The sequence below is a fragment of the Perissodus microlepis genome, chromosome 12 (genome assembly GCF_051167445.1).
Source record: "Perissodus microlepis isolate ML-2025 ecotype Zambia chromosome 12, ASM5116744v1, whole genome shotgun sequence".
Taxonomy (NCBI): Eukaryota; Metazoa; Chordata; class Actinopteri; order Cichliformes; family Cichlidae; genus Perissodus; species Perissodus microlepis.
Window position 1 is genome coordinate 30,718,063 of NC_140472.1, and position 27,880 is coordinate 30,745,942.

The following is a 27,880-nucleotide window of genomic DNA, read 5'->3' on the forward strand; positions in this document are numbered from 1 at the left end:
GACCTCAAGCTTTTGTGTGGTTGTGCTAATATGCTACATACAGATGCAAGTAAATTACTGATAGTAAGATGATTTTTAATTAGTCTGTTAATTGCCTGTTGGTTTTAGGATTTTGTCATGTTTGTAAAAAGACAATGTAAAAATATAGTATAACTGCAATATAAAAAGCAAAGCTTTTGTTTTTATCCATTTTAGGATTAGACGACTTTTCCAAAATCTTCTTTTCGAAGTAAAGTGTTCACGTTGCCATTGACAAAACTCTGTGTTTGGGCAAACACCTTAATCCCAAAATCAATCTTTATTTCAACCTACGCCTTAAAATTAGGAGAACATCAGAAGGTGCTGTTCAGCTACGAGGCATTAGAAGTTAAGGGACAAAGCACACCTGCAAAGCTGCAGTTGACATGAAACAAAAAGCACACCCAAAACAAAGGCCTCATCCAAAAGCCACTTCAGAAGTCTTTCCTCATAATCTAGGGATGTAGAGCAGATCTGAGAAATGGGAAAAGTCCCACGTGAAAGCAACAAGCTTGCACAGAGTGCATTAGCATTTACTTGTGTTTGAATATGATTGAACTAATTACGGCGGGTTATTGAGATGTTAGGCGAGTGTAAACACTGAGGGTTAGAACAGGCCCCCACTGAGATGAAAAACCTCTACTTTCATCCATACACAATTAATCAGCATCTGACTCTGCAAACAGGCTTGCTCCATTGCCTCTCTTGTAAGCACTGACTGACACATGAAAGGAGGGAAATTTGCACCCAGTTAGGAGATTATACAGCAAGTGAGTCAAATCCGAGCTGATAGTGCAGAAAGACCCCAGACATCGACACACTGGGAGGTTTACTTGACCTTTGTAAGAGTATCAGGACCTGTTACCAGGTAACAAAGTCGAGGAAGTTGGAACATGTGTACTTATTTATGCTTTTAGGAAACATTAATGTGACTTTATGTGAAAAACGATAGGGTCCTTGAGGGATAGCAGAGCGGTAATAGCCAGGGTTTGCAGGAGCTAGTAATAGATACATCATTGCACAACTGCTATTCGGGAAACAGCGTTCACATGCAGCAAAAACTTCAAAGCCTTCCATGTGCAGAAGGCCAGGTTATTTCAATTAGCCTTCAACAAAAACCCTTCTTCTACCCCAGCTGGACCCCCACCTATCACTCGCAGAGATCAGCCACAGGGGACCCTGTCACTGTGTTTCCTTTTACCCCCCAAGGGCTTTGTTTTGGAAAAGGAGAAGCCAGTCAGGTTCAAAGTGGAGGAGAAGACCGTGGGGTAACATGAGATGATGGTCTGTCCGATGAGGCGTGCTGCTGGGGTGAATATGGATGATTCTTTTATTTCTGAGCTCTAAACAGTAGTGTACACATATAAAGGAGAAACAACTAGAAAACCATGGGACAACATTAGATTTATTGATTTTTTTTATGTGAGTTATAGATACTCGATCATTGTTTTCAAATACAGATATATAATGTTGTTCAAAGATTTCCAGTGGGAGAAGTTCACATTAAAGGATTTGCCATAAAAATAAGCTTCTTTCTTTGCATTATTTTCAGTTTAAGGTTCAAATATGGTAAGGTTTAGTTTAGTTTAAAGGCAACATTTCAAAAACATTAACCACAATTCACAGAGCTTCTTAAAGCATTGAAGGCAAACGTCTTCCGTGTACACAAAGATTCAGAAAGCAAGTGTTGACAGAGTGCAAAAAGTTGACCTTTATGTAACATTTGCGGATTTCTCTGGATCAGTCACTCAGCAAAGCCCTTCGTTTGACTGAAGGCTACGAGCCCACACGTAGGCTGAACAGAGTTCAAAGTTTTTCAACCAAAAACTGGTCAGGTTCACTTCACATTTGACATGAGTCTGAACACATCTGGTCCTATTTTAAACTGAATGGGAGAAGGGAGTGTTGATTGTAATGATGATATGTCCATGTAGTATTTACACAGTTCTCTCTCTCTAGCAAAGATCGGGCGTTCAGTCATGCAAAACTGGGATATAAAAACAATCATGGCATTTTTCCTTTTCTTCAGTTCCCTCAATCGTCACCCCATGCACCATTTACCACAACCTGGAGGTTTTCCAACCTAAACAAGAAGAAAAACATGAGGCCAAACAACAGACTGAAAGCCTAACGCCTCAGGTTTTCTTGATAAGGTCAACAGGTCAAGAGAAGAGCGCCGTCCTATTCTGTAGTGCAACTGTGTGTGTTGGTTTCCAAATGCTCAGCTCTGAACATATTTGTGGCCATTGCTGATATGGTTGATCCATAATTCAAAAGGACTTTGAGAGTTTAGCAAGGCTGCTGTTGGTTCACCATCTGGATTGGTTTGTCTTTCCTTTCTCTGGAAATACAGACAAAAGAAAATAGTCACTGAACAAACTGTTAAAACAAAATTAAACAGTGAGACCTGAAAAGCAACCAACAAACAAGAAAAACACACATTTTCATCCTAAATCCCTTTTGGGTGTGTTGTTATTTCAAAGATGATCATTGTCATCTTTCCAAAGTTACTGTGGGGGGAAAAACATTGCCCTCCAGACTGTTTCTCCTGCAGCTTCATGGGAGTAGTAGAAGTACTAGAGAACACTTGTTTAATCAAAACTAACTGCAAGTAAATTGTGTGGTGACCTTGCATCAGGGCAAGCATTATTTTCAACTCGGCTCATAATAAAAGCATTTTATTGCTCTTATTGACGGTGCTATATTAAGCAGCTTTTATAAAACTTGCAAAACAAGGAAATAAATGTTGAAAGGAAACTGTACTATGCCTTCTGTGGTACATAAACTACAGTAGTAAAGCATTAGGTGGTTTTTGACCTTAGGGCTCATTGGGATCATTTGAACTTGATGAAAAGAAGGAAACTTGTACTAAAAAAAACTGGATTTGATCCTACAATGACTGGAAGGGCATTACGAAAGAACTGTTTACTGAAGAACAGAAAGATTAAACCTAGTTTTAAAAACGTGGATGTTGAGTGGATCAGTATTGTTTTAAGGGAGATCTGATAAAATAGTAACCCATCCTTTAAGTCCTATTCACAGATCACCATTCATACTTCGGTAGTTATTCAGGGTTAGATTATTTCAGCATCTGCGCTGGCAATATCTGAGCAATTTTTTTGTAATCTAAAAGAACCCAAACACTCACCCTTCACTTTGTTAGGTACATGTGATAAATGGCAGACCTGCTGAAATTTAAGCCGAGCATCAGAACAATGGAGCTTCCAAAATGACAGAAAGACAACAGCAACTCAAATAACTACTCTTTTCAATCAAAGGATGCAGAAGAGCATCTCTGAATGCACAACATTTGGAACTTTAAAGAAGATGGGCTACAGCAGCAGAAGACCACACCGAGTGACATTGCTGTCGGATAAAGACAGGAAGCTGAGGCTTAACTTTATACAGGCTCACCAAAACTGGAAAATAGAAGATTGGAAAAACGTTGCGTGGTCTGCTGCAACATTCAGACAGTAGGGTGAAAATCTTGTGTGAAAAACATGAAAGCATGGATCCATCTTGCTTTGTATCAATAGTTCACACTAGTAGCAGTAGTTGTGTAGTGGTGTGAGAGACCTTGGCATACATTTCTTGGCATACTTCGGGCCTCTTAAGGCCCAGTATACCTGCTGTGGTTGCACAACGCAGGGGTTACCACAATCCAGGGGTGCAAGACCTTCTAAATTGGCAGCTAGCGACAAGCAGTTTGACATCAACTTTGGTTTATGGTGTGATGTGTGAGGCACTGCACAGCAATTATAATGGGACCCTTAGTACCAGCTGAGCATTGTTTAAATGCCACAGCCTACCCGAGTATTGTTCCTGACTGTGTCCATCCCTTCAGGGACACATTTGTAATGGCTGCTTCCATCATACGTACCATGTCACGTACCAAGCTGAAATAATCTCAAACTGGTTTCTTAAACATGACAGTGAGTTCACTGAACTTAAATGACTTCCACGGTCAACTGATCTCAGTCAAACCTTTGAGATGTGCTGGAGCAAGAGATTTGCATAGCTGACAAATCTGCACCAACTGTGTGATAATATGATGTCAATTTACAGCAAAATCTCAAAGAAATGTTTCCAACTCCTTGTTTAATTATGCCACAGAAAATATGGCAGTCCTGACACAATTCGGTGATGACATATGAACCCTGCTTCTGGGTCCAAACTACTCTGCATTTATTGAGGCTGCTGTGTTTTTAACGTGTTTTAATGCTTTGTATCTTGTTATATTTAATCTGAACAAGTCCCTAAAAAAGTCAGTGATCACTGTCGGCCTCTCTCGGTTTTTATTACCACTATTCATTTTAAAGCTCAGTCTTTAAAACCTTATGATGTAACTACAGCGCAGCCCATGCAGCAGTATGTTAATGACTAACTTCGTATTGTGGATGGATTATCTCAGTTGTTCTCCTGACTGAAGTTTGGTCCGTTTACAGCATCCTGCCATGCAATTCCATTTGTCCCTAACTTTTATCGAGTGGAAAAAAAGTTAGCATTCATCCTCCAGCTTCACTGTGCTAATGTGTTTATATTATGCTAACATAGCTGTGTAGCTAGCCACCACGTAGCACATCATTACATACCAGCTAGCCCAACTTCAGGAACCCTACAAACGTCACTACTGTTTAGTTTTCTGTCTTCTCTCAGTCTCTCAGTCAGAACATGGTATGTTATGTTGAGGTGGAAACTAGCGAGCTAACTTCCTGCTAACTTCTAACTCTGTTAAATTTAATAAATTCTGTTTGCATGGATGCCTGGATGTTAAACTTCATTGTTACACCTGGTAGAGCAGCCACACTGATCATTTTATTAAAGATGAAAGAATTTATACAGTTTGTAACTCTCAGAGATTTGGCAGTGTTCGTTTGACTTTGGGACCTGAAGAGGAGTTTGGACCCAGAAACGGCTAATGATGTCAGACTTAAAGACCAGATAGTAGCAAGGTGCACCTAATGATGTGTCCAAATGGGATACTGACAGTCATTTTAGATATGTCAACATTTGGACTGTGATTAAAATTTCATGATGAGAAGCAGAGAAGAAACCTCCTAAATTCAGAGATATTTTTAAGTCATATTTTCAGATGCATAAGTGAGACACTAGAGTTTCCTACCATTTGGTGTTGAGACGGTTTACCTCTCTTTTCTAAATGTGCTTCCCACATCAATCCTTAAATCTATTCTGAACCCTTTTCCACATTCAGACAAATACCCCTCTACCTTTTTGATGTGTCATAAAGCAGAAGTGGAGAAGACATCACAGTACACACACAGACACACAAACACAGACTCACATCATATGGTGTAATGACTTTCCTACTACTGTGGTGAGCTGCCAGTCAACCTGTTGAAACCTGCAAAGTAACCCTAGATGTGGAAAGTACCCCTACAGGTCTAAGACACATGGAACAGAGGCTCAGGAGCTCTGTATACACAAACACACATAGCCTCATGCACACACAGAGCTGTGTAGTTTCACTGCTTCTTTCCTCCAGACACACAACCCAGACATGATCTGAAATACGGTAAGACCCCAGCTACTTCCATCCTGATATGCTTCTGATGTTGAAGAGGAATCGATGTGTCTGCACTTGTCGGTAGGAGACTTTTCATGCATGTGAATGTATAAGGTGTCTCAACACACTTGGGCTACTGTATATGGAAAAACTTTTATATTATTAGTAGTATTTGCTATAAAACAAACAATCTGTGTCCTTAAATTAAATGTTTAATTAAACCTAATTTCTATTAGTTTTATAATTTGATTTACTTAAAAGTTTTCTGCGCTTTTTTTGAGAATTAGTTGTTTAATAACATATACTTGACTATTTTGACAGTTCCACATGGGTGAGTGCTAAGACCCATAGGACTGTTAATGTTTAACTTCAAATCACTAATTTAATAGTGTGAGCATGCTGGATATGTGATGTGGTTTTTAATGTTTGTGTGGTAAAGAACAGTGTTATGGCTTGGCTATAACAACAGGCCACCATGGATGAGACTTGTAGTGATTAATTATTTTCAGTGAGAAAACTCTCTACTGATGGATAAATTAAGCCATGGTCAGTTACTTTGGCTCAGTATTTTGTACATCATTTAAAATTCCGCTCTTTTCAATAAAAAGGAATTCTAACCAATCAATTTAAGTTTGCATAATTTTCAAAGCGTACTTGTATTTTTTCTAGTGTGTATGCACCTTAGGTCTCCAATTGCAGTATGTGTACCAGCATGCTGTATGTGTGAGATCACCTGACTCACATCTGCAGACCTTTTGACACTCATCATATCTTTTTGCACCTGGCCTCCTATGATCAAGACTTCAAGAAGAGAGGGCAGGTGTGCGCGCTCCCTGCCCTCATGACTTATAAACCTAGTAGTTTCATCAAGCCCCTGCCCCAAGTGATGCTGGAAGCGGGAGGCGGCTCTTGACTCCCAACATCCATCTTTTTTCCCCTCCCTTGCCGTAGTTATAGTGGGGGAAAGCCCAAATGAAATCTACGAGGCCATAAAACAGGCCTTTAATTTGCTTGTATATGCCCAGGAGCAAGCACTACTATTAGCCTCTTGTTTCTCTGGACTGCAGTCATAAGCATGATTCTGCAGGGTATATGGGTTTGATCAGATCAGAAAGAAAATTTATGAGTAACGTTTAGAAGGCTGGGACATGCTGAATATCAAATAAGCAGGTGGGATTCATTGCATCTGTATGTCTCTGCTAGCACAGCAAAAAGGTGACTTGGGAGGAAATGAGAGGGAAAGAGGACCTCTAGCTATGTACCAGTTTGCACAAGATGACAAGAACTTCCAACTTCAAACATATAATCTCATCAAAGACTGAGTGAAAGATATATGGGTGGCTATGGCTGGAGGCCTACCAAACAAAAACAAGGCAATAGTTATGTCTTAATTCACAGTGTGCCTGACCTGAGGAGACCTTGGCATTGCTGCTTCACACAGAAAGAGAGACACAGATCAGAGATAACCATAGTTTTTAGACATGCATGCATGTATTCTGTATGTTATCTGCTATTAGTGTAATTTTATCTTACTGATCAGCTGCAGTGTTTTCTCTGCATTATCATCCTGAGAGCCAAGTTTTGCTTTCTGCTGTCAGCTTGTGATTACTTGGATCTGATAAGTATACAAACCAAGCTTTCTCTTAGGACAGAAAGTCAGAATTTCCTTACATGGCTTAACAAATATAAAACACTATAGAGCACAATCAACTACAAGGTGTTGAAAAACCAAAAGCCCCATTTGAGAATGCAGGGTCTCAGGCTCAGGCTATATTAAATTTACTGCAAGTGCAAATTTAAAGTATTCAGTTGGTAAAATACAGTGGACACAATTTTTGTGCAACCTTGACAGAAAAAATAAATTATTATCCCGTGTATTTTTTTCAATCTAAAATGCATTTATGAAACAAGAATGCTGTCTGGTCCCATGATGTGGTGATAAAGGGGACATGCTGCATGCCTGAGAAGTGGCTGTACCTCAGCAGGTAGCACAGGTCATGGTGATTCTATCCACGTCTGCATACTAAATATCCTTTGGCAAAATACTAACCACAAGTTGCTCTCCAACAGATCCATCACAGTATGAATATATGCAAATGTTAGGCAGAAAAAGCACAGATAAGAAAGTGGTTGTATGAATGGGTGTGCGAGGGCAACCGGACGGAGCTTGAAGAGATCACAACAAGGACAGAAGGAAACTAAGGGCTTAAATATACACATGAGGTAATCAGGAAGGTGAACTAAATCAGACTAATGAAACAGGGCAAGCAGAACTTAACTCAGTGCACACAGGATGAGAGACTATCAAAATAAGACAGGAAACCAACAGACAGAGAGACCCAGATTCCAGACTCAAAACTAGCTTCAGGGAAGGAGTAAACACAGAGATAACAGACTAGCGAGACTGAAGGTAAACAAACATGATGACACTGAAGACAGAACACGGACGCTAGAACAGATTGGACACAGAAAAAGAAGAAAGAAATCAAGAACTCTAAATAGACTCAGAGACAATAGAAAGGAATATTTAGGAACTACAATACATGTCATCTTATACTTTCAAAGGAAATTAATCAGACATCAAGAATAAAGTCTGAATACTGGTAGAGTAGAAACATGCTCTTTAATTTACTCTTACTTTTTAGTGAGGTAATCTTACCTTTTTTTCACACTATAAACATAAACCTACTGTTGTAACACATAATAAAACTTGCTGGATACCAACACTGTACCTAAAATGCGAATTCATCTTTTCATAAAAAAAATCTAATTAAGAGAAACAGAAAATCAATCAAGTTAATCATGTTAACTGCTGTGAAGAGCACTGTGACTCCTAATACTGCCATACTTACCTTTTTTATATTTCTTGTGTCCTATATTACTTTTAGTGGCATAAGCACAAAAATATTGATTTTCATGTGTAGCAAATCATGAGCATCTCACCTTTTTTGTTTTCTGTTTTGTAGACTGATTATTATTCCCACAGTGACGAGTGCTAAGAGGGAACCAACAGCACCGAGAACAAAGCCCACTTTATCGTCTGTGAGAAATCACAAGAATGTAGTTAAACACTGCTATAAACTATTTATCCTTCAGAACAGTCATGCACCCATCGCAACTTTATTATTTGGAGTATCAACAACATCAAGAGTTTGTAAAACAGTGAGCTTGTTTTAAGATCTCAGCACAAGCTTAGAAACTTTATAAACAGTGACAAATGATGAATGACTTAAAGTCCTTTTTTGGCTAAACTGTTACATATATAGTGAACATTTATGTATCCAAGGACTGGTTGAGTGGCCGAGGAAGCACACACAGAGGCATAAATGGTTATTAAGTAGTATAAGATTTATTTATAGTGCTCACCAGACAAATAAGTCTGGTGAGCACTATAAATAGTGTCAGGCTCAGGGTGATTTTGGGTGAGAAAAAAAAAAAGAAAGTACTCTTTCCCCACACAACATAAATTTTGCTCACAGTGTTAAAAATCTATTAGTCATCCAACTGGTACACTGAATATCCCTGAATATAAAAGTCCCTCACTTGCTTTTTGACAGTTTGGTTCTTCAACATTAGTGTGACATATCAGGCACACTTAATCTACAAAGACTTTGGTAATATTAACACTGAAAAAGTGTATTTATTTTTACAGCAGGGAACTGATGACAGTATGTATACAGAGGAAAATGACAACAGGAAAATACGCTACAATGCTGAAGCCCTGAGCTTTATTATTTAACTGGATATACAAAACATTTTATTACAATAACTAGAATGAAGGGGTTAGTAACCGTTGTAACAGCAAGACAAGAATAAATGCACCAAGTGGACAGTGCCAAGTGGTCTACAGACACATAAAGTACAGAATTAAAAAGACTTTGTCCTATGAATTTTAACATTGGCATGGTGAGTCAGTATAAAAGTGAATATGAACCAAAGAGAATCATCAGATTTGACAATTTCCTTTGTGCTAAACAGGCAAACACTGTGCTCATATTAGAAAGCTTCTTGTTGTTTCATTTTGTTCTAACGAGTTACTTTGTTATGCATGCCATTCATATAAAAAACAAATCGCAGGTATTTTCTCATCTAAACCAATTCATAAAATATTAAAAAATTATGATTGGCCAATTAGCCAGAAAGCAACAGTTACTAGGCAGTGTAGCAGTTTTTAAACATACCAACGGGCTTAAACAAAACTAAAATGATAAACCTGGCTTAAAAAAAAATAACTTGACTCTAAATTGTGCGCACTTGTTTAGGTGACACTGTGATTAAATTAAAAAATCTAAAATGTTCCTTTGGGAATTGGCAAGCACAAATGAACTGTACGACTTTCTATTTGACTCTTAATTTGAGCACATGTTAAGTGTGATGCTAGTCCTTAAAAATAACCTCAGCTGTGTGAAAAAAAACAAAAAACAAAAAACCAAGCAAGAACTAAAGCTAATAAAGAACTACACTGAGATGCGCACTGACAATGTACTAATAGCTTCACAAGCTTCTAAACTACTCTGTGTTAATATGAATGGATCAGATCTGGATGCAGCAGGACTGACATCAAACTTCTGCACAACGACTGAATGCTAGTCCTCCACATGCTCCCAGTATAGTTATAATCTTTACCATTAAAATCAATCTGGTTAGTCCACTCAAACTTCAATGATCAAATAATAAACCCACAGTGAGCAACAGCACTCAGGTTGAAAGCATCACATTTCCACTGAGATGAAATAAACACATGATAAATATCACAGGGTTTGACAGAGAGTATCCCTCACCTGCTTCACCTATCCTACAGTGAAAACAGATGAAATTATATGTTACATATTATCAATTCAACCTCAGAATATTTCTGAGTTCATAATGTTTGGACTGATTAAAATGCACTCCTCTGTCTTTATCTCTGAAAGAAATTGCTAGTCGCTAACACACCCGGACACCCTTGAGCTATGTTCTTAATGCTTTTCTTAACATAGAGATACGTTTCTGGGTTTTCCTTTTTTTTTTCTGTCATTGCTGATACCATCTCAAAATCATTCTGTTGACTTTTCTCTCCTTGGTAATAGCAAAGACGTTTCTTGTCGCCATCTGTGTGCTTCTCAACCTGCCTGACTTATTGTGACAGGTGCAAATATTCTTGGAATTTGAAACATGTATATGATTGAAACTTTTGTCATTATAGGTTCCCTGTACAAAATTAAAAACAAAAAAAACCCCTGCATTGCATCACCACACTTACAAAAAGTAAGGTAGGCGCTAACTAACAACACTGCTTGTCAATCATCTGGCATTTAAAAATGTAATTTTGAACACAAAATTACAGCAGTTGTAGTTGTAGTTGCATCGACAGCTACAGCATATGTGTATGTTTTAACACAGAATTTTTAAAATATATTTATGTTACATCCACTCCTCAATTTCTTGCATTTGTACTCGTTTCTTGCCCATTTTCTTCTCTACTTAGCATTGTGAAGTAGATGTTGATTGCACAAATCAGTGGCTACAGAGTAACAATACAGATTGGTACAAAATCTCCTTTGAAAATAAAGCCTTGAACACACAAACAAAACAGAAATGGTTCTTTTGTTTTCCTTTGTCTGGGTTTTTCATGCATAATGGCGACCTCCAAAGAGGTTTTCATTAGATCTAAAGAAGAATCACTGTTTTTTAAAATAATTATTAACCTGTTTTGTTGACTAGGGTTTCAATAACTCAAGTATGAGATTTTATTTGTCCATCAAATACTAGAAACAGCAGGTGAAAGCACACATTGCATTCTAAAAGAAAAACTCAGTGTTGAGTGTTGGAGAAGGTAAAGAAGATGAAGAAGATGAAGATGGAGAAAAATCAGTAAGTAAAAATATCTTATGAGCTCCATGCAAGTGGATGTTTTAAAACCAGAAGTGAAGTAAATTCATAATTATAATAAAGGTCAATCAAATGGACCAATATGGCAAGGCCATGATGATCCACTTGGTAAAATAAATCTGCTTGGCATCTTTCTTGGCCTTAAGACAACAATTCTGATGGCTAAAGATCCAAACGGGACACAAAAAAAAAAACAGAAGTGATCTGGTCTTCATGACGGCAGCACAGGGGGGAAAGCTGGTGAAAAATGGCAACGTTACATCTGAATGCATCTTATTTGGTTAAGGAAAAGGCAAATACCAGTGCTGTGCATCAGCAGACCCTAACCTTTTTGTCGCTTTATACACCTTCTCTTAGATGAGCTGAAGCAGATCATCCACCACAATGTCTGTGACATGTGTGAATAGAACAATAAGTTATTTTTGTAAATTATGGTCATTCTAAGAGTCATAAGAGGCTTATCTGTTCATGCTGGTGGACTCGTCACCAGTGTTGGTCAAGTTACTTGAAAAAAGTAATCAGTAACTAATTACTGATTACTTCCCCAAAAAAGTAATCCTGTTACTTTACTGATTACTCATTTTCAAAAGTAATTAATTACTTAGTTACTTTTTAAAAACACGATTTACAACCTGAATAGGTGATAAAGCGATAGATCTTTCAGCCCAATTCTACTTTTTCTGCATAATCCATCATATAAAATGTAATCAAATGGAAAAGTATCTTTTGCAAGTAAAACACAGCAGAAAATAAATAAAATCAAACACTAGCGGTCCTGTTGCTCTATTTTCACCTGCAAAGCAGGAGTGGGGTAGGTGGAGGTTTGCCCTGGTGCAGATGTGCCGCAGCGGTCAGTTGAAGAATCCGCGAGTTTCTCTGTGAGTTTCCCATTACGTCGTAGCGCACTCGGTGCTTGCTTGGAAGTTTAGGGGATTTTTTTCACTGTAAAAATTTGTTTTCTTCCCACGCACAACGGACGCTAATGTTTTTGTCACTTTTTATGGAATCAAACTCAAAATAAGGTCAGTACTTCCACGCTTTAAACGCTGCACGCTCATACTCTCTCCCGCACTCGATATATTATCCATTGTTGATCTGCACACAGCTGTTGTCACGAACGTCGCACTCGCTTACGTCACTGTCATGAGACACTCTCGCAAAAAAAAAAAAAAAATCACGGTTTTAGTAACGCAGTAATGCAGCGTGCTTACAGGAAAGTAACAGTAATCTAATTACAGTTTTTGCAATAGTAATCCCTTACTTTACTCGTTACTTGAAAACAGTAATCGGATTACAGTAACGCATTACAAGTAATGTGTTACTTGCCCATCTCTGCTCGTCACTTGCCAGTCACAAATCAATAACTGTGAAGTTTCACAGTCAGATCCACCGCACTCATCACATCTGGTTTCTATATATCAAGATGGCTGAGGTGAAAATAATCAAACTGTGGCTTTGTAACAGGACTTTACAAACCACTGGGTAATGCAATAGTACACGTCCATCTTTTCTACTGTGTATGATACTAACAGTTAGAAAAATGCAGTGTGAAGGCCATATGAAGTACTTGCTGCAATTCTTCTAATCTTGCTCAGCACAGTGTGAAACAACACATGTCAAATGTTTCCTAATCTTGCAACAACATTCAACACTGCTGACTTCACATTCTTGTATTCATTTTTTAATTAAATGTTGAATTAATTTGAATTAAATGTAACTTGAACTCAAAATTAAAATATGACAGAGGTGAAAAAGCCTGCTAAGTGGAATTTATCAAGTAGAGACTTTCAGTGACAGAAATGGCCACAAGCAAGACACTAAAATGTGAGCAACATGACTGGTTTTAAGGTCTCGAGCTGCCCCTGGTTGGCATTTCAATTCTCATTCTCCTACGCAACCTGAATTTACCAACCACTTTTGCCTCTCTCTCAATGCTCCGCTGCACTATCTCAGGGGAATCTAAGAGAGAACCACAGCGAGTAAATTGAGTGAGGCTTTGTCTTGCAACCCACGTCACTACTCCCTATGAAAATTGCTCGATCCCCTTCTGGCAGCTGTCACCTTCCCTTTAATCACTTTCTTCCCCTCTACGCAAGAAACTGTATTAATATTATAAGGCCATTAAGGTGGGCCAAACCTGTTATTGGTATGTATTTGGTACTCAACCAGGGGTATTGTTTTTCAGAAGACCGTGACAAGGCACAGCAATGCTAGTAAGCTCTATAACCTTGTAAGTCTCTCACAGCCCTGTCAGTCGTGAGATCAAAAGCACTCAGAGGACTTTCAGTCCAAACTCCACCTTCACTTCTCCAACACTCCCATCTTTCCAGCAGAAGATATTAACATTATCCTCACAACACACTGCACCACCACTACCTAAAATCTAAAATGGCTAAAAAAGCACGCCGACAAGTACAGCATCCATCTCAAATAGCTGGGGAGTTTAGTGATGGGAAAATTCATACAGAGATCCATTTTTGATGGAAAGGACTTACTGTCACCTCTGCTGATAGCAGGCAACATTTCAGCAGCAACTCATTAAAGTGACTCAGAGAAGAAGTCAAACTGGATGTGGTCACATTTGTTGTTCAGCCTTTTCATCTCAGCTGTGACTCCAATTCTGCAACTGTTCAGCCTGCACATCGTGCTGCAGTGATTCATTTAAGGGGAGGAGGCGAGATCCACCAGGGCGTCTCCAGCTCTGTCTGTATTTAGTATGTTTACTTGGTTAGAGGTCACATTCGAATGGCGGAGGTAACAGCTCATGCAACACCTGCCATTCCGAACCTCAGGTCATGTTTGCAGTTGTTAGCTCTGATTTGTGTAACGAGAGTGCCACAGCAAATATAATCATTGCCACATAGCTAAAAAGGCCCACCTTTGTGTGTGTGTGTGTGTACGCCCGTGTAGAACGGTCACATTAAAGCACTACCTCACAGAATATGACTGTTTATTTGTGCACCTATCTGTCAGAGAGACAGCACAAGCTACAATCAACAATTTCGCACTCTGCGCCCATAAAGAGATGAGAAGTATAGCAGGAATGTGTCCAAAACTTCAACTAAGTATAAAGCCTGTTTCAAACTAACTTGACATTAGTGTTGATGAACATCACCGCTCTACTGCAATGACCCAGCAGTTTTTCAGCAGTGGAAAAGTTCACAGTGTCTAAGGCCACAGGCAGCCCATCAGGTCAGGAGCCTGACCGGGAGAATTCTTGTCATTTTTTCCAACATTTGCAAGCTTTCACAGCATGACTTCTCTCCCCAGGGGGTCAGTAGCACTACTGTGCTCTTCGCCCACAATCTTTGCTCACCACCAATCCTAATTGTGACAATTGAAGGCCCAAAAGTTCTTCTCCCAAATAAAATTCAAATTGAGTTTTTGACACACTGAAGGAGAGTCATCCATCACAGTCGCACAAGTTCAAGTAGTCAGAAAAGGGATATGCATGGTATTTTCCAATTATGCATAATGTAATAATAATTTAGATGAAACCTTAGCAAAAAAGTCAGAAAGGAGATCACTGTGAAAAGAAAGAAAAATAACAGATGTAGAGAAAAACAAAGAGATATCACCAGGCTTAATAACAAACATTTCTAAACAGTTCTGCTCTAGATAACCACGTTATGAAACCAATATGCTAATAATTGAGTTTGGATCAATTGTATCCAGCTGTACCAAGCTGTTTGTTACAAGGGACTCCAAATCTTTTCAGTGAAGCTCATTTATCCCCGATCACTATCAAGAGGAAGTCTGTGTTTGTGGTTATAACGAGGAAAGGATGGAGGGCAGGAGTGAGGCCACGAAAGGACGAAAGCAGAGGTGGATCATAAGTTAAGCGCTTTCGATTCTCTGCTTCATCACTTCTCAGATGCACCATTTCATCAAATCTTAATTTAACTGCAATACTAATAATTACTATGTCATTACCAGTTGTTTTCTTAAAACCAACCATTTATTTCCACAAAATGAGGCATTAACCCGCTCTGTCACAAACACATTATACTGGGCCTGCGTTCCAGCTCACTTTCTTTTTACTTCCATAAACACTGCGACTGATGTTACAAAGAATATACTGCACACATACTACAGAAAGTACATGCATTACAAGCAGTATGCAAACAAACAGGGCGTACTGCGTGAATATAACATTGTGAGATAAACTGATGCTCACACATTTGTCACGTCTGTAGAGCCAAAAAAGGCAAAACAAAAAGAAAAAAAAACGTTATTAAAATGATTTTAATTGGCAACAGCTTGGCTGTGCATATGTGTGAGGCTTTTTTCAGAGCATAGAAAATAAAAACTCTGTTAAAGTTACCAGAAAAAAAACATTCTGGTTTTCAGGCTGCAAAATGAATTCTGATGCTGTACGAATCTTGACATACTGGGAGAACTGGTACTGACCACACTAAGAGTATTCAATTGGAAATACTGCCATCTGATGGCATCAGCTTAAAACTACAATACTCATTTTGAGTTCTTAGATGAGGTGATGAATGAAAGCATTAGATGGTTCCAGGTGGTTCTAATTCACAGACACAAAGCCGAGCCTGTTCAGGTTCAGACGTTTATGGCTTTGTTACTGAAGGTCTGCATGAGCAACCGCGAGCCAAGTCTATGTAATCTTTGCTGTCCAAAAGACTGCATGACAAGAAAGAGATTCACCAGTCATCTCAATTTCAAGAGGAAGCTGCTACCAATTGTGGAGCATGAAACATGTAAGTTTAAACTGACAGAGAAATTACAGCGTTCACATTTTTCCCTCCAGTCTAAATTATATTATACTTCAGTGCCAATGACAGTATACATCATGCTACAAGACTCAGCTGGCAGGGAGTTACAAAGAGTTTGAGATATGGAATCTATCACAAAGAAAGTGGGACTTCTTTTTTTTCTAAATGTTTTTCAGACATGTGGCACTGAACTCTGTTGCCAATGGGAACTGTTTTGAAATATCCACCATCTCCCATCTTTAAAGACATAAAAAAAATTGATCAAATGCACGTGATTCTGTTCAGATCATCAACACACTTGTTTGTCTTAAAAAAAACCCCAGCTCATTAATCACTTGGAAGGGGAGATTTTCATTAATAATGTCTGCAATAGTTATATAGTACTGGATCATATGTGTTCATATTATTGCTGCTTTTCTCACATTCATATTCGCTGAACTCATTTTACCGAACTGAGAAAGCTATTCATTACCTCCGCCAAGAAGGATATACTTTTACTAGAGTGTGTGTGTGAGTGTGTGTGTGTGTGTGTGTGTGTGCGCGCATGTCATTAATCTGTTTGTAAACATGATAGCTCAAAAAGTTTTGCATGATATCTGATCAAATTTTGCAGGGGTGTAGAGTGGGGTCAAAAATCCATCAAAATTAGATTTTTTTTTAAATTATAAACTTCTTAAAGTGTGTATAAAAACAAGAAATTTATACAATTTCAATTCGATTAAAGGTGAATACTGCCCACAGAGTGCCCTGCCTCGGCAGAGATTTGCGTTCTCAGAGAGCTTCTTGTTTATTATGGCTTTACTTTTAGAGCGTACCTGTAATACAGAAGGGCTGATCTCCTGTCCAGGTCCCATCACCCAGACAGGTGCGCTCTGCAGATCCATACATTATGCAGCCTTTGTTGCAGACGAAGCTTAGAGTGCTCCCCTCCAGGTAATCAGTCCCATTCTTCCTCCCATTCCTTGGTGTGGGAAGCCAGCCACAAGACACCACTAAGGAAGAATAACACACTAAACTATCATTTCATTGTGCTCTGCCAAGTACTAAAGAAAAGGTTAAAAAGGGTTACTTTCAGACGTATGACTATAAAAAAATTTCCAAAACTAATATTTTCTCTTATTAGGTTTTCTTATGGCATAATGTGATGTATAATCCTTTCTACGTAACAACACTGGTATTCAGTGTTGTTCAGATACTCAGTTTTATTTAAAATGAAACAGTAAGAATAAACATGTAATCACAAACTACATATGAATAGGCTTCCTCTTATTTCCTGTGGTACCTGGTTTCAGGGCGTGCAGTAGGGCTTGGTGTTTCTGGTAGGCCTTGAGTGTGGCATTTCCCACTGTGAGGTCCCGAGTCGTCAGGGTATCATATTTACAAAACTGTGAACCTTCTCCATAACACATCGTCAACATGTCTGCCACCAAAGGGTCATCAAGGCTCTCGGGTAGAGAAAAAGCTGGAACAAAAGTGGGGTCATGGCTCGGTGGGATATTATACATATCCAAAAGGTGCTCTGAATCATATGTGAAAAGGGAGGAATTCTTTGAAATGTTCCCTATGGGCAGAAACACACAATATTTTCATTGGTTAAAAAACAAAAACCATACAAGTATATTTGTGAAATTACTACACACTGTCATTTAGGTTAGGACTTAACAAAACGGCTTATAAATGGTGAAGCTAAAGGTCTGTTACATATAGGGGACATATCTCTGAATAAAAAAACAACTATTTTTAAACCTTGGATGAAACTGATTATTTTCTAGAATGTGGTATGAAAAGTAAAGAATTAGAAGTACACAATATGTAAGCAAGTAAAAAACCCAGAGCAGAGTCAAATACATGCTGTCGTTTTGTTTTGAGTGTCTGTTTCAGTTAAAACAGCACATGAAATCAGTTAACCGGTTAATTGTATGTCAGCTGTTCACTAGTTTTTAAGGATCTGTAACAATTGAAAAGCACCAATTTATGTGCTTTTACTTGCTCACTCTCTAAAATCTGTTAAGGCTAACTTAAAACATGCATGTTCTCCTTCTGTGCACTCTCAAAATATTTATCATAAATTGAGCCAAATATGTAGTCCTTTTATTAAAACGCCAAAAAAAACATTTGATGTGAGGATTATTAGCAAATCTTTAAATTCCCCATGACCTTTTGCCTTTGTAAACACAGAAAAGAGCTCGCAAAAACAAAATGATTCATAAGCATATTTAGTGTTTTCGATTGATAACTGGTTGTCAGCGTTTGCTCAATGTGATTGATTTTCTGCTGTTTCACAAACAACAGGCTCTCTCACTTACAGCTGGCTCCAAAGGTAAAGATTTCTTCCAACGTGGCATCAGCTGAGGAGATGACTTCTCCGAGTTGGATGGTCAGATCATCTGATGGGTCAGAGTTCATTGAGCCAAGGAGACCCTGGGTGTGGTTGTAAAACTCTCCTGGAAGCAGCACGGTCACTGCCATGGTTCCTTCATACAGACGAACCTCCACGCCAACACCGGAGGAAAAGATTACAGTCACGTTCCCAGGACTGGGGCTGAACACATACACTCCTAGAAAACATAGATTCGTCCATGAGTTTATAACAAACGGTTCCAGTTTAATAAATGTAATAATAAAACAAAAAACTAAGCAACTAAAATATGTATAAGTCACATTTTGCAATAGTACTGAACTATAGTGATGCCACTATAGTTAAAGCAACACAAGACATGGTTTAAATTTTAAAAAACTTGTGTTTTATCATCCTAAACAATAACTGTCTGCAGGCTTTGCATCACATAACAGGCAATCCTTAAAATGTAAGCAAGAAAGCATGAGAAAAGTATGAGAACAAAAAGCAGTGAATAAACTGTTGGAGGAATGCACAGTAATGACAGGAAGTCACAAAAGATCACCTCCAAAATCAGAGTTTTTATTTTATTAAAGTTACTTTGTTAATAATTAAGATCCTTCTTTTGCTGTAACTTTGGGTAATAAAAGTGGAACGATTTTTATCAGAGCTTTAACCAAGTCAGGAGAATCTAAAGCACCTCACCATGCAGGTCCATCCATCTCTGTTCAGTGAATGGTAGGATGTTTTGGTTCCTCAGCACCTGAAGATGGGCCCCTGCTACACGCACCTCAATGACATCTGATGCATCCTGTTTCATAGCCACTGACGACAGCCGTGTGGCTTTGGCCAAAGTACCTGGTTTTTGGACATAATTACATTTTAAATATGCATTATGTACTCTGAAGTCAACATAAAAGGGGACCTATCATGCAATTAACATAATTTACAGCTCCTTGTTTATCTTATGCTGGGTCTCGGTACAAACACTCATTTCATCCTCTGCCAGAAACAAGCAATTTTTTCTGCTCCTGTGGTCACAGTCAGAACTCTGTGCTTAAGATATTAGAACCCTATTTGGGACAGTCCCTCTTAATGACATCAGACAGGGCCAAGAGTAGAAAAAAAAACATGGTGCGTTTCAGGAGGGCCTTAGATTTTGGCTCTTACTAACTCTTATTTGTAACAAGAGTAATAATATAAATGTATTTTTTAAAAAAAGGAAATAAAGGTTGACTTTAAGTCTCTGCCGTTTCAAATAATCCAGATGTTTGTCTTCATTGATCTAATGAGGGGACTATTAATGGCATCTGGCTTTCCAAGTCACTTGGCCCATGGCTCTTATATAATGACTTGGAAAAAATTCTAACGAACGAAGCTAACATCTGTTCTTCTTCAACACATCTGACTCTAAGAAGCACTGAGTAAAAAAACAAGGCTGTCATTTTGTAGCACTAGTGCATTCTCTTAAACTTGGGGCTTAGTTTGCTTCCTCTCAGTGTGTAAAAAATTAAGAGGAACAGTGCAAGCAAAACAAGACAGAATGCGTCAGTATGCGTGGGCAAATTCCAGAGGCACACCATGGGGATCAAAGAGTGGATTCAGACAGGCCATTCACCTCAAACGTGGACTCACCGTTCTTAAGTTTCACCTGTTCTGTTCTGGCCTGAACACTCAGGCCTTTTGCTGGTGACGACACAAGGTAATATTCTCCTTTGCCATTGAAAGTGTACCTGAGGCCGTCGAACGTTATGAAATGTGGATCCCCGAGGACGACACCTGCGAGGCATTGAGAAACAAAGCAGCGATGCCCACAAACATAATTATTTCTCATCTCTCGCAGAGCTTTTCTAATATCAACATAGAGGTTGCGATGTTGTTTTTAAACTAATGAGATGGAGTCAGTTTTTTGTTTTTCACATTTTAACTCTCAGCAATATTCTGTCATTCATTTACTTTACCTGTAAACCAATCTTGTGTAACCTGCTGCTCTAATGACCGTTTGCAGAATATATTATAAGGTTCAAGGAAGACAGAAGTATTTGGATAAAGATTAACAAACACTCACTGTGGGCCTATTTATTTTAGCAATAAATAAGGATGTTTGACTTAAAAAAAAAGATACTTACTACTGCAGTATGCAGTATAAGACACATTTTTATATAGCTGACTTACTTACTGAAGTTAAACAACAAAATTAACTAGTCAATAATTCTGATGTAAGACTCAAATAAAAAAGGTTTTATCAGGTCTTGATACCCGCTTTTCATTCCAATCTATGAATTAAATAAAGACATGTGACTTGACTGAAGAGTCGTCACCTGCTCTTGGTGGTTGGTAGTTTTGACACCCACTTGAAGGTCGACGTTTTAAGTATATATGGCAGTGGTCCGACCACAGGCAGCAATAATAGAAGCTCATGACATCATAAAGCCAGTGGGAATACCCTGGCACCCGTGGGGGTTTAATGTAGGGTGGCGAGCCCCAGTCGTGAGCCCTGTCTGGGGTGCTTCCACCAACTGAGTCTCCAGTCAGCACCAGAGCACCTGTGCTGTCATAGCAGCACTGCTGCCCTGATCCATGGATGGGACTATAAATAATAAAACAAAAATCACAATAAAAAGGAAAAGCATATTTCAATTTTACATTTTTAAAAACTTGATTTTTTCTTGATTATGCCACGCCTACCTGGCATGAATTGCTCGGACACAGTGGACACAACCTTGGTGGTAAGTGCACACACTCCCCCTCTCAATGTCACAACTATAATCAGTCTGTAACACCAAAATGGATGGAAAATAAATAGCAATGACCGGTGTAAATCTTTAACAGGTCTTGACAATATTACCCTCGCAGTCCACTACAGAGGCACAAATCAGCCAGACTGACAATTTAACAGAACGAGATTATAAATATTTTCAAAAAGACAGGAGAACAAAATCCAAAATCCTCCCCTGCTATCTTTTTAATTTCCACCCTTATTAGCCTTACTAACCGTAACCCTGAGAATACTAAAGAACAGCTTCCTTTTAAAAATAGTTCAGAACAATAAAGGTTCTTAGTTGGGATTTTTTAAGCTGTAAATCAGAATCACAGTCCTTTATTAATCCCTAAGGACATGATGTAAATATACTTTTACTAAGGGTAAGGGTATGTAGACTTCAGTCTAGAACAACTGAAGAAAGGCAATCCAGTACAGGAGTCTTATGCTCTACTGTATCTGACCATGTGACACACAATCTGTACAGATATTATTTGAGGATTCGCTGAGGTACATGTACTCACATGAAACCTGCCTGTATCTGCTCGGGCCTGAGCCAGTGTGCAAGGACAGTCGATGAGTTCATTCAGGAAGTTTGGCAGGTTTTCCTCCAGGACATCCCACTTCAGACACTTATTGTGTGCCCAGGCTGCAGAGTTTTCTCTGAAAGCCTGCTCCAGGTGCCAGGCCAACACGTGGCCTCCACTCCAGAGGCCTTGTACATCTCTGTGTTATAAACAAAACTGTGATTTTGGTACAAACAAAAACAGAAAACAGTAGTAGATCATCGTGTTTCAGATGCTAGCAGACATTTGCAATGATGAAGGGTTGTAGACAAGGTTTACAATCAATCCAAATGTCAAACCTTAAATAAAAACTTTGGTTATTACAAAGACAGTCACCTTAAATCTAAGTTTTTAAAGCCAGGCACATTTTATGATCAGATTAAATCCAAATAACCTCTTTCTGATATCTGACAGATATAAAACCATACGTTTAAGATGAACCTCTTATTCTTATCCATGTTCATAAGTACACTGTTTCAGTGGTGGATGCTAATAATAAATATGGCCACAGTTTTGAACACTGAGGTCAGCGTAAGTTTGAGCAAAAAAAGCTAAGCCTCTTTGTTTCAGACATGTTTTTCTCCATTTCAGTCACAGAGCTTTGGTTGTAAGTACAGAAGCCACACCCACTTGCTGCTCAAATCTTTTGCCTGTGAGGGGCTGCCAATCAGAAGAAAGGGTTAAGATGGCCTTAAAGACTGAGGAGCTGTCATGACAAATGATGGCCAGTATAACAACAAAGGTTATTTTGATATGGGAGTCTTGCAAGAATAACAATACAGAACTTGAAATTAGCATAATAGTTTCAGTTCACATTTTTTCACCGTATTCCTAGAATTTTAACAACTATGAAAAGGATGCAAAATTGTTAGCATTATAGCAAGATTTTACAAATATGGGACAAAATAATGTTTAAATATGACATGTCCAATGCCTGATATGTATTATAGATACCTTGCTCCTTCCACGTTAGAACTCGCAGTAATGCGGATATTGCCCAACTCCCAGTCAGAGTAGTCCTCTTTGGGCTCAGGGATGAAGCTGAAGGCACCAGTGTTGGTCAGATTTCTTCCGAGAGAATACAGATACCGCAGCTCTGCCTCTAAAAGGGCTGATGCATTTGTCTCTTCTTTTGCTTTAAACTCTCTGTAACCCCACAGCTCTATGTTGACCTTCTCTGCGCTGATCAAAGAACTATTCCAAGTGAACTCAAGTCGTCCTGCCACATTTGGCGTGCCGTAGTATTGCCACTGCGTTGCACTCACCAGGGTAACTTTATATGCAGGATCTGCTTTACTTGGATGGACTGATAGTTAAACACGACAAATTGGAATTCACAAGTTGTAGCAACAGTTTTAATAATGTATTGGATGCAGCATGAATAATTGCAAAGTGGGTCTATATTATTTAATTTTTTCACACTGGCCAATATCTAGTTGGGGAAGTGGGAATTAAAATACTGTATCTGCAATAAAGTCTTCTTTAAATAGCACTTAAAATATTTTCTATAGTTTCTAAATCAGTTTAGAGACAGGACATCAACAACTTTATATTTCAGCAGCTTACCTGAGAAATACTGTGCAGATCTGTCAAACTTAATGCCATCTGTTGAGACATCAAATGGTATCCAACCCGTCTCATACAACAGAGGAGAAATACAGTATGCACGGCCCTCAGCATCAATAAATCCATCACGTAAAATTTCACCTTTAAACCTGAAAAAAAAAGAACACAATTTATTAGTAACAAGAACTGTGTGATTCAAATGGAAAACACAAATATAGAGAGACTAGTGAAATCTGACTACAAACCTTAGCCTCCGTTCACACTAAGTGTATAAACATAAACGCCAAACCTTTCACCTTCACAGTTTAGTAAGCTATGTTAACATCTTAGACCACCTTTCAGCACAGGTAAAGCACTTTCCGCCCCACATTTCCCATCAGTTTGCTGGGATCTGGCTAATTACCCACAATACCATTTAAATCCTAGTAAAATATCTCTGACCTTAAAATTGAGGATTACACTCTTATACTACAAAAACACACCTGCAGAGAAGCTGCCCATGGGGATGAAGGTCCAATCCGAGGATCCTGAGCGCTTTTCCGCCCAGCATGGAGCTGGAATAAGGGATCACCTGGAAACAGGACTGATTGTAGTCTGCACAGCAGCTCATCAAAGACATACAGGTGGCATGGCAGGAGCACTTCTCCAGTACATCTCCACAGCGTCCCCTGCATGTTTGACCTAATGAATAGTAACAACAAATATTTGCACTTCATACCTCAAAATATATTTCGAATTTATATTACAACAGCACAGCCACATTCCATTACAGGGTGCGCGTAATTTCTGATTATCTGTCTAATGAAAAACTTTGAAAATGACTTACCAGCTGTGTTATATGAGAAAACAATAAGAAGCCCACTGAGACAAAATATCTTAAAGTTTCCCCTCATCTTTAGCTTGGACAACAAAATAACGTTCATGCTCCTGCCTGTGTTACACCATCTTTGGCTGAAAGTCTGCCAAAGGTCATTTGAGGAAGCAAACAAAATTAAGTATTCGACTTTAGTAACAGTTCTAAATCACGAGGTACTGATTAACAGACGCTAAGGTCTGACGTTTTTATTTATTTTTCCTACAGGAAACCAACAAAATGTATATATTCTTCCCAAAACTCGCACTGTCACGTATTTAATTTCATTTTCAGCTATTTAAAGTTACAACTTTAACCGTTAACTCGTGCTTGGTTCACTCCACTAACATATGGGTTTATCCACGCATAAACTCGCGAGATTTTAGGGCGAGCGGTTCGTGCATGCGCACACCTCGCATCTTCCTGCAAATGACTTGAAATGGGCAGCGTTGGATTGTTGTATTGAATTAAGCTATATTTGTGTCTGAAATTCGTCCTGCTTCATCCCCTGTCTCCTACGTTTACCGCGACAACGAACCCAAATGTCGGAATAACGGGGGGAAATGCGACTTTGCGCTCAGTCATCTAGCTAACAAGCTAACCAGCTAGCAGCATCATCAGCTGGTTAAAGACATCAGTGTCGGTGAGACTGCTCGCTGGGAAATGTATGTTCTCTACACAATTCTCGCATCTTTAGTTTTTTTCTTCATTCTGAAATGGATGAAAAAGAGGAGATATTTCACCGACCTGAAAAGACTTGATGGTAAAACAGTTCTTATAACAGGTAAATGTGTGGGGCAGCACACACCTTTTGTAAGCTTTGTTGTTGATGCAGTGTTAGTGGGGTTTAAGTTTTTAATAGAAGTCAAAATACTAAATAATATTACAATAAAACTTAGATTATTCCAAGCTGGGTTACAGTAATAGATTTCACATAAGCGCTAATATATAAATGTCCTATCACTTTTCCTAGGTGGTAATTCAGGTATAGGTAAGGAGACCGCTGTTGCCTTGGCACTGAGAGGCGCCCGTGTCGTCATCGCTTGCAGAGACCCGGACAAGGCCGAGACGGCCGTCAGAGAGATCAAGTTAAAGAGTCACAGTCTGAACGTCCTTCACATGCAGCTGGATCTGGCCAACCTGCGCTCAGTGAGGGAATTCTGTAAGAACTTTCTCCAGAAAGAGAAGAGGCTTGATATCCTGATCAATAATGCAGGTGAGTGTGTCAACCACATTTAGGTCTCTTGATCTATGAAACAATATCAAAAGCAATATAGAATAGGAACTATTTCCTTTTAATAAATCGTATTTGGTTGGAGTTGATTAGCTTACGCCATTTAGGTTTGTTTTTCCATGTCGGATCTAAAAGAAGCAAGCTGCTGATGTCGTGCAGAAAATCCTGCATAGAAAAGTTTGCAGTGACAGCAGAAGCTTATTCAGACTGTAGACTGATAGTTTTACTTTAAACCTACAGATGCTTCCCAGCACACATTGTCATAAACATCTGTGTTATAACTACACTGTATGTAAAAAAAAAAAAAAAAAAAAAGCAGCAGGATTTTATAGTCACCTGTTTCCTGCCTCACCATCTCATTGTTTTTTGATCTCTTTCTTTCTCTTTGTGCAGGCATGCCCAGCATCCTTGACTGGACGGATGATGGCTTCAGCATGTGTTTTGGCATCAACCACTTGGGGCACTTCCTTCTAACCAACCTGCTTCTTCCTCGCCTGAAGGAGTGTGCCCCCAGCCGGGTGGTGACCCTCACATGCTCCACTTACAAATACCAGAAATTGGACTTCCAGGACCTCAATTACAACTTGCTTCCCTTCTTCACCTACTGCCGCAGCAAGCTGGCTAATATCTACTTCAGTCAGGAACTGGCTCGCATCACTGACGGGAAAGGAGTGACTTCATATGCTGTGCACCCTGGTAAAACCTTTTATCAACAGTTCTCTTTAATTAGTTTTTATTATGTCTTCTTTCTACAATTTGCCTTGAGGTAGAATGGTTAAAAATTATAAAGAGATTTTGTTTTACCCTTCCATCTTTATCCTTCAAGAGGTACATTTTCCTAACAGAGCTTGCAGTTTTACTGTAAAAAGAAAAACACCCTCTCCCCTTCCTTTTTATACAATATTTGGGAAGTCTCTTCTGGTTTTGAAAAGTGAGACCAATGTTAAATGTGGTTAAATCTGCATTGTTTCTCATAGCCAGCAGGGGGCGACTCCTGGTTGCAAAAAGAAGTGCTTAGTCTTTGAGAAAAAACTTTTCACCTTTCTTGATCTATGACTTGAACAACCTGTTGAGGTTTCAAGTGCAAGTTTCACAACTTACTGAATGAAACATGCAGTTGATTTTTTTTTAAAATTATGGTTTCTTTAGAGTCAGAGAAGGCAATAAAGCAGGGTTTGCTTTGGGATAACCGTTTGGGTCTGCCGTGTTATTAATGAATCACGTTTCACATGAGCATAGTCCATGGTTTTTCAGTCAGATCCACCTTTGCTCACGAAACCATTTAGAGAGAATAGCAGTATAGGAGATTATGATTTTTCGTTTTATTTAATTACCTGGTTGAGGAAAAAAATGGTACCATGCATGACAGCTGAAATTAACAGTACCAAACTCTTCCACCGCATCTTGACTGTTTGATCCATTGTAGTGATGTACAGAGGCAAAAATACAAACTTGTGTCATTCAACTATTTAAAGACCTAAAAATTTAATAATTATCCTCATATCTTGGATTTTTATGTTACTCCAGGTTTTGTGCAAAGCAGCTGGACATGCCACTACTCTTTCCTGTTCCGGATGCTGATGCAGGTGATCATGTGGATGTTTTTTGTGCCGTGTGAGATTGGAGCTCAGACTGTCATCTACTGTGCCGTGTCAGATGAAGCTGCCAAACACAGCGGGGGGTACTTCGTCGACTGCCGACCTGCAGTGCTCCGTCCTTTTGCAAAAGATGCAGGTGTGGCCAAAAAGCTGTGGGAGGCCAGTGAGAGACTGGTGAAGCTGGCTTAACTGAGGAATCTGAAGGCACTTTTGAAATGACCCCACCCCTTCTTGTCTTTTTCTATATTATTTAAGCAGATTTTGTTATGTTTTCGTGAACATTTTGCTTTGTAAATTCTCTTTTATGTACTTGTGTATTTCAAGTAAAATACTTTATTTTACAAACACAAATTTTTGTGGAAGACTTACTCTGCCTTATTTCTCTTGCATTTTTACATGAATATTCATTTAATGAATCAGTGACTTCATGGTTTAAACACTTGATTTATAGCATAATTTATGTGGTGATTGTTCAAACAGGATGGGTTATATTTTGATAAAGCAACCACAATAGTATTAGATATCTATCTGTATTAAAGGATCTTCATAGGGAGTGTTACAGTTTTTAAATTGTTAATGAATCAAATTGCACCCTGGGCTGTTAAGACGATGTGGTGTCAGTTTTCCTCCAGGGAAGCTAATTTGAGTACTCTCAACTTTGCTGAATGGAGCTCCAGACCATAAAAACACAAACACTGTAAATCAAACAAAGCGACATGTAGCGAGTCGATTGAAAAGGATATTTCAAATATAAGAAGCAAGTGATGACAACACTGGAGAAAGACGGATGAAGAATGGTGTTTTACTGCTGT

General features: G+C 38.8%; 2 protein-coding genes across 3 annotated transcripts; one reads left to right on the forward strand and one right to left on the reverse strand.

The window, feature by feature from the left end:
• Nucleotides 1-1,415: 1,415 nt before the first annotated feature.
• susd2 (sushi domain containing 2) lies at nt 1,416-24,622 on the reverse strand. 2 transcript variants are annotated; one of them, XM_084945801.1, is made up of 14 exons: nt 24,210-24,621; nt 23,866-24,064; nt 23,384-23,532; nt 22,772-23,123; nt 21,776-21,977; nt 21,179-21,264; nt 20,812-21,080; nt 20,126-20,269; nt 19,196-19,348; nt 18,459-18,710; nt 17,435-17,713; nt 16,968-17,144; nt 8,486-8,582; nt 1,416-2,359 (listed from the first exon to the last, which is right to left on the reverse strand). In XM_084945801.1, exons 1-14 carry the CDS (start codon nt 24,304-24,306, stop codon nt 2,308-2,310), a joined length of 2,508 nt encoding a protein of 835 aa, XP_084801927.1. In that variant the 5' UTR covers nt 24,307-24,621; the 3' UTR covers nt 1,416-2,307. The 2 variants fall into 2 exon arrangements, with proteins under 2 accessions (XP_084801927.1, XP_084801928.1); XM_084945802.1 differs by lacking the exon at nt 8,486-8,582 and having other exon boundaries at nt 24,210-24,622.
• LOC146376602 (retinol dehydrogenase 14) lies at nt 24,609-27,419 on the forward strand. The gene is made up of 4 exons (XM_084945805.1): nt 24,609-25,020; nt 25,210-25,452; nt 25,864-26,166; nt 26,998-27,419. Exons 1-4 carry the CDS (start codon nt 24,900-24,902, stop codon nt 27,255-27,257), a joined length of 927 nt encoding a protein of 308 aa, XP_084801931.1. The 5' UTR covers nt 24,609-24,899; the 3' UTR covers nt 27,258-27,419.
• The last annotated feature ends 461 nt before the right edge of the window (nt 27,420-27,880 follow it).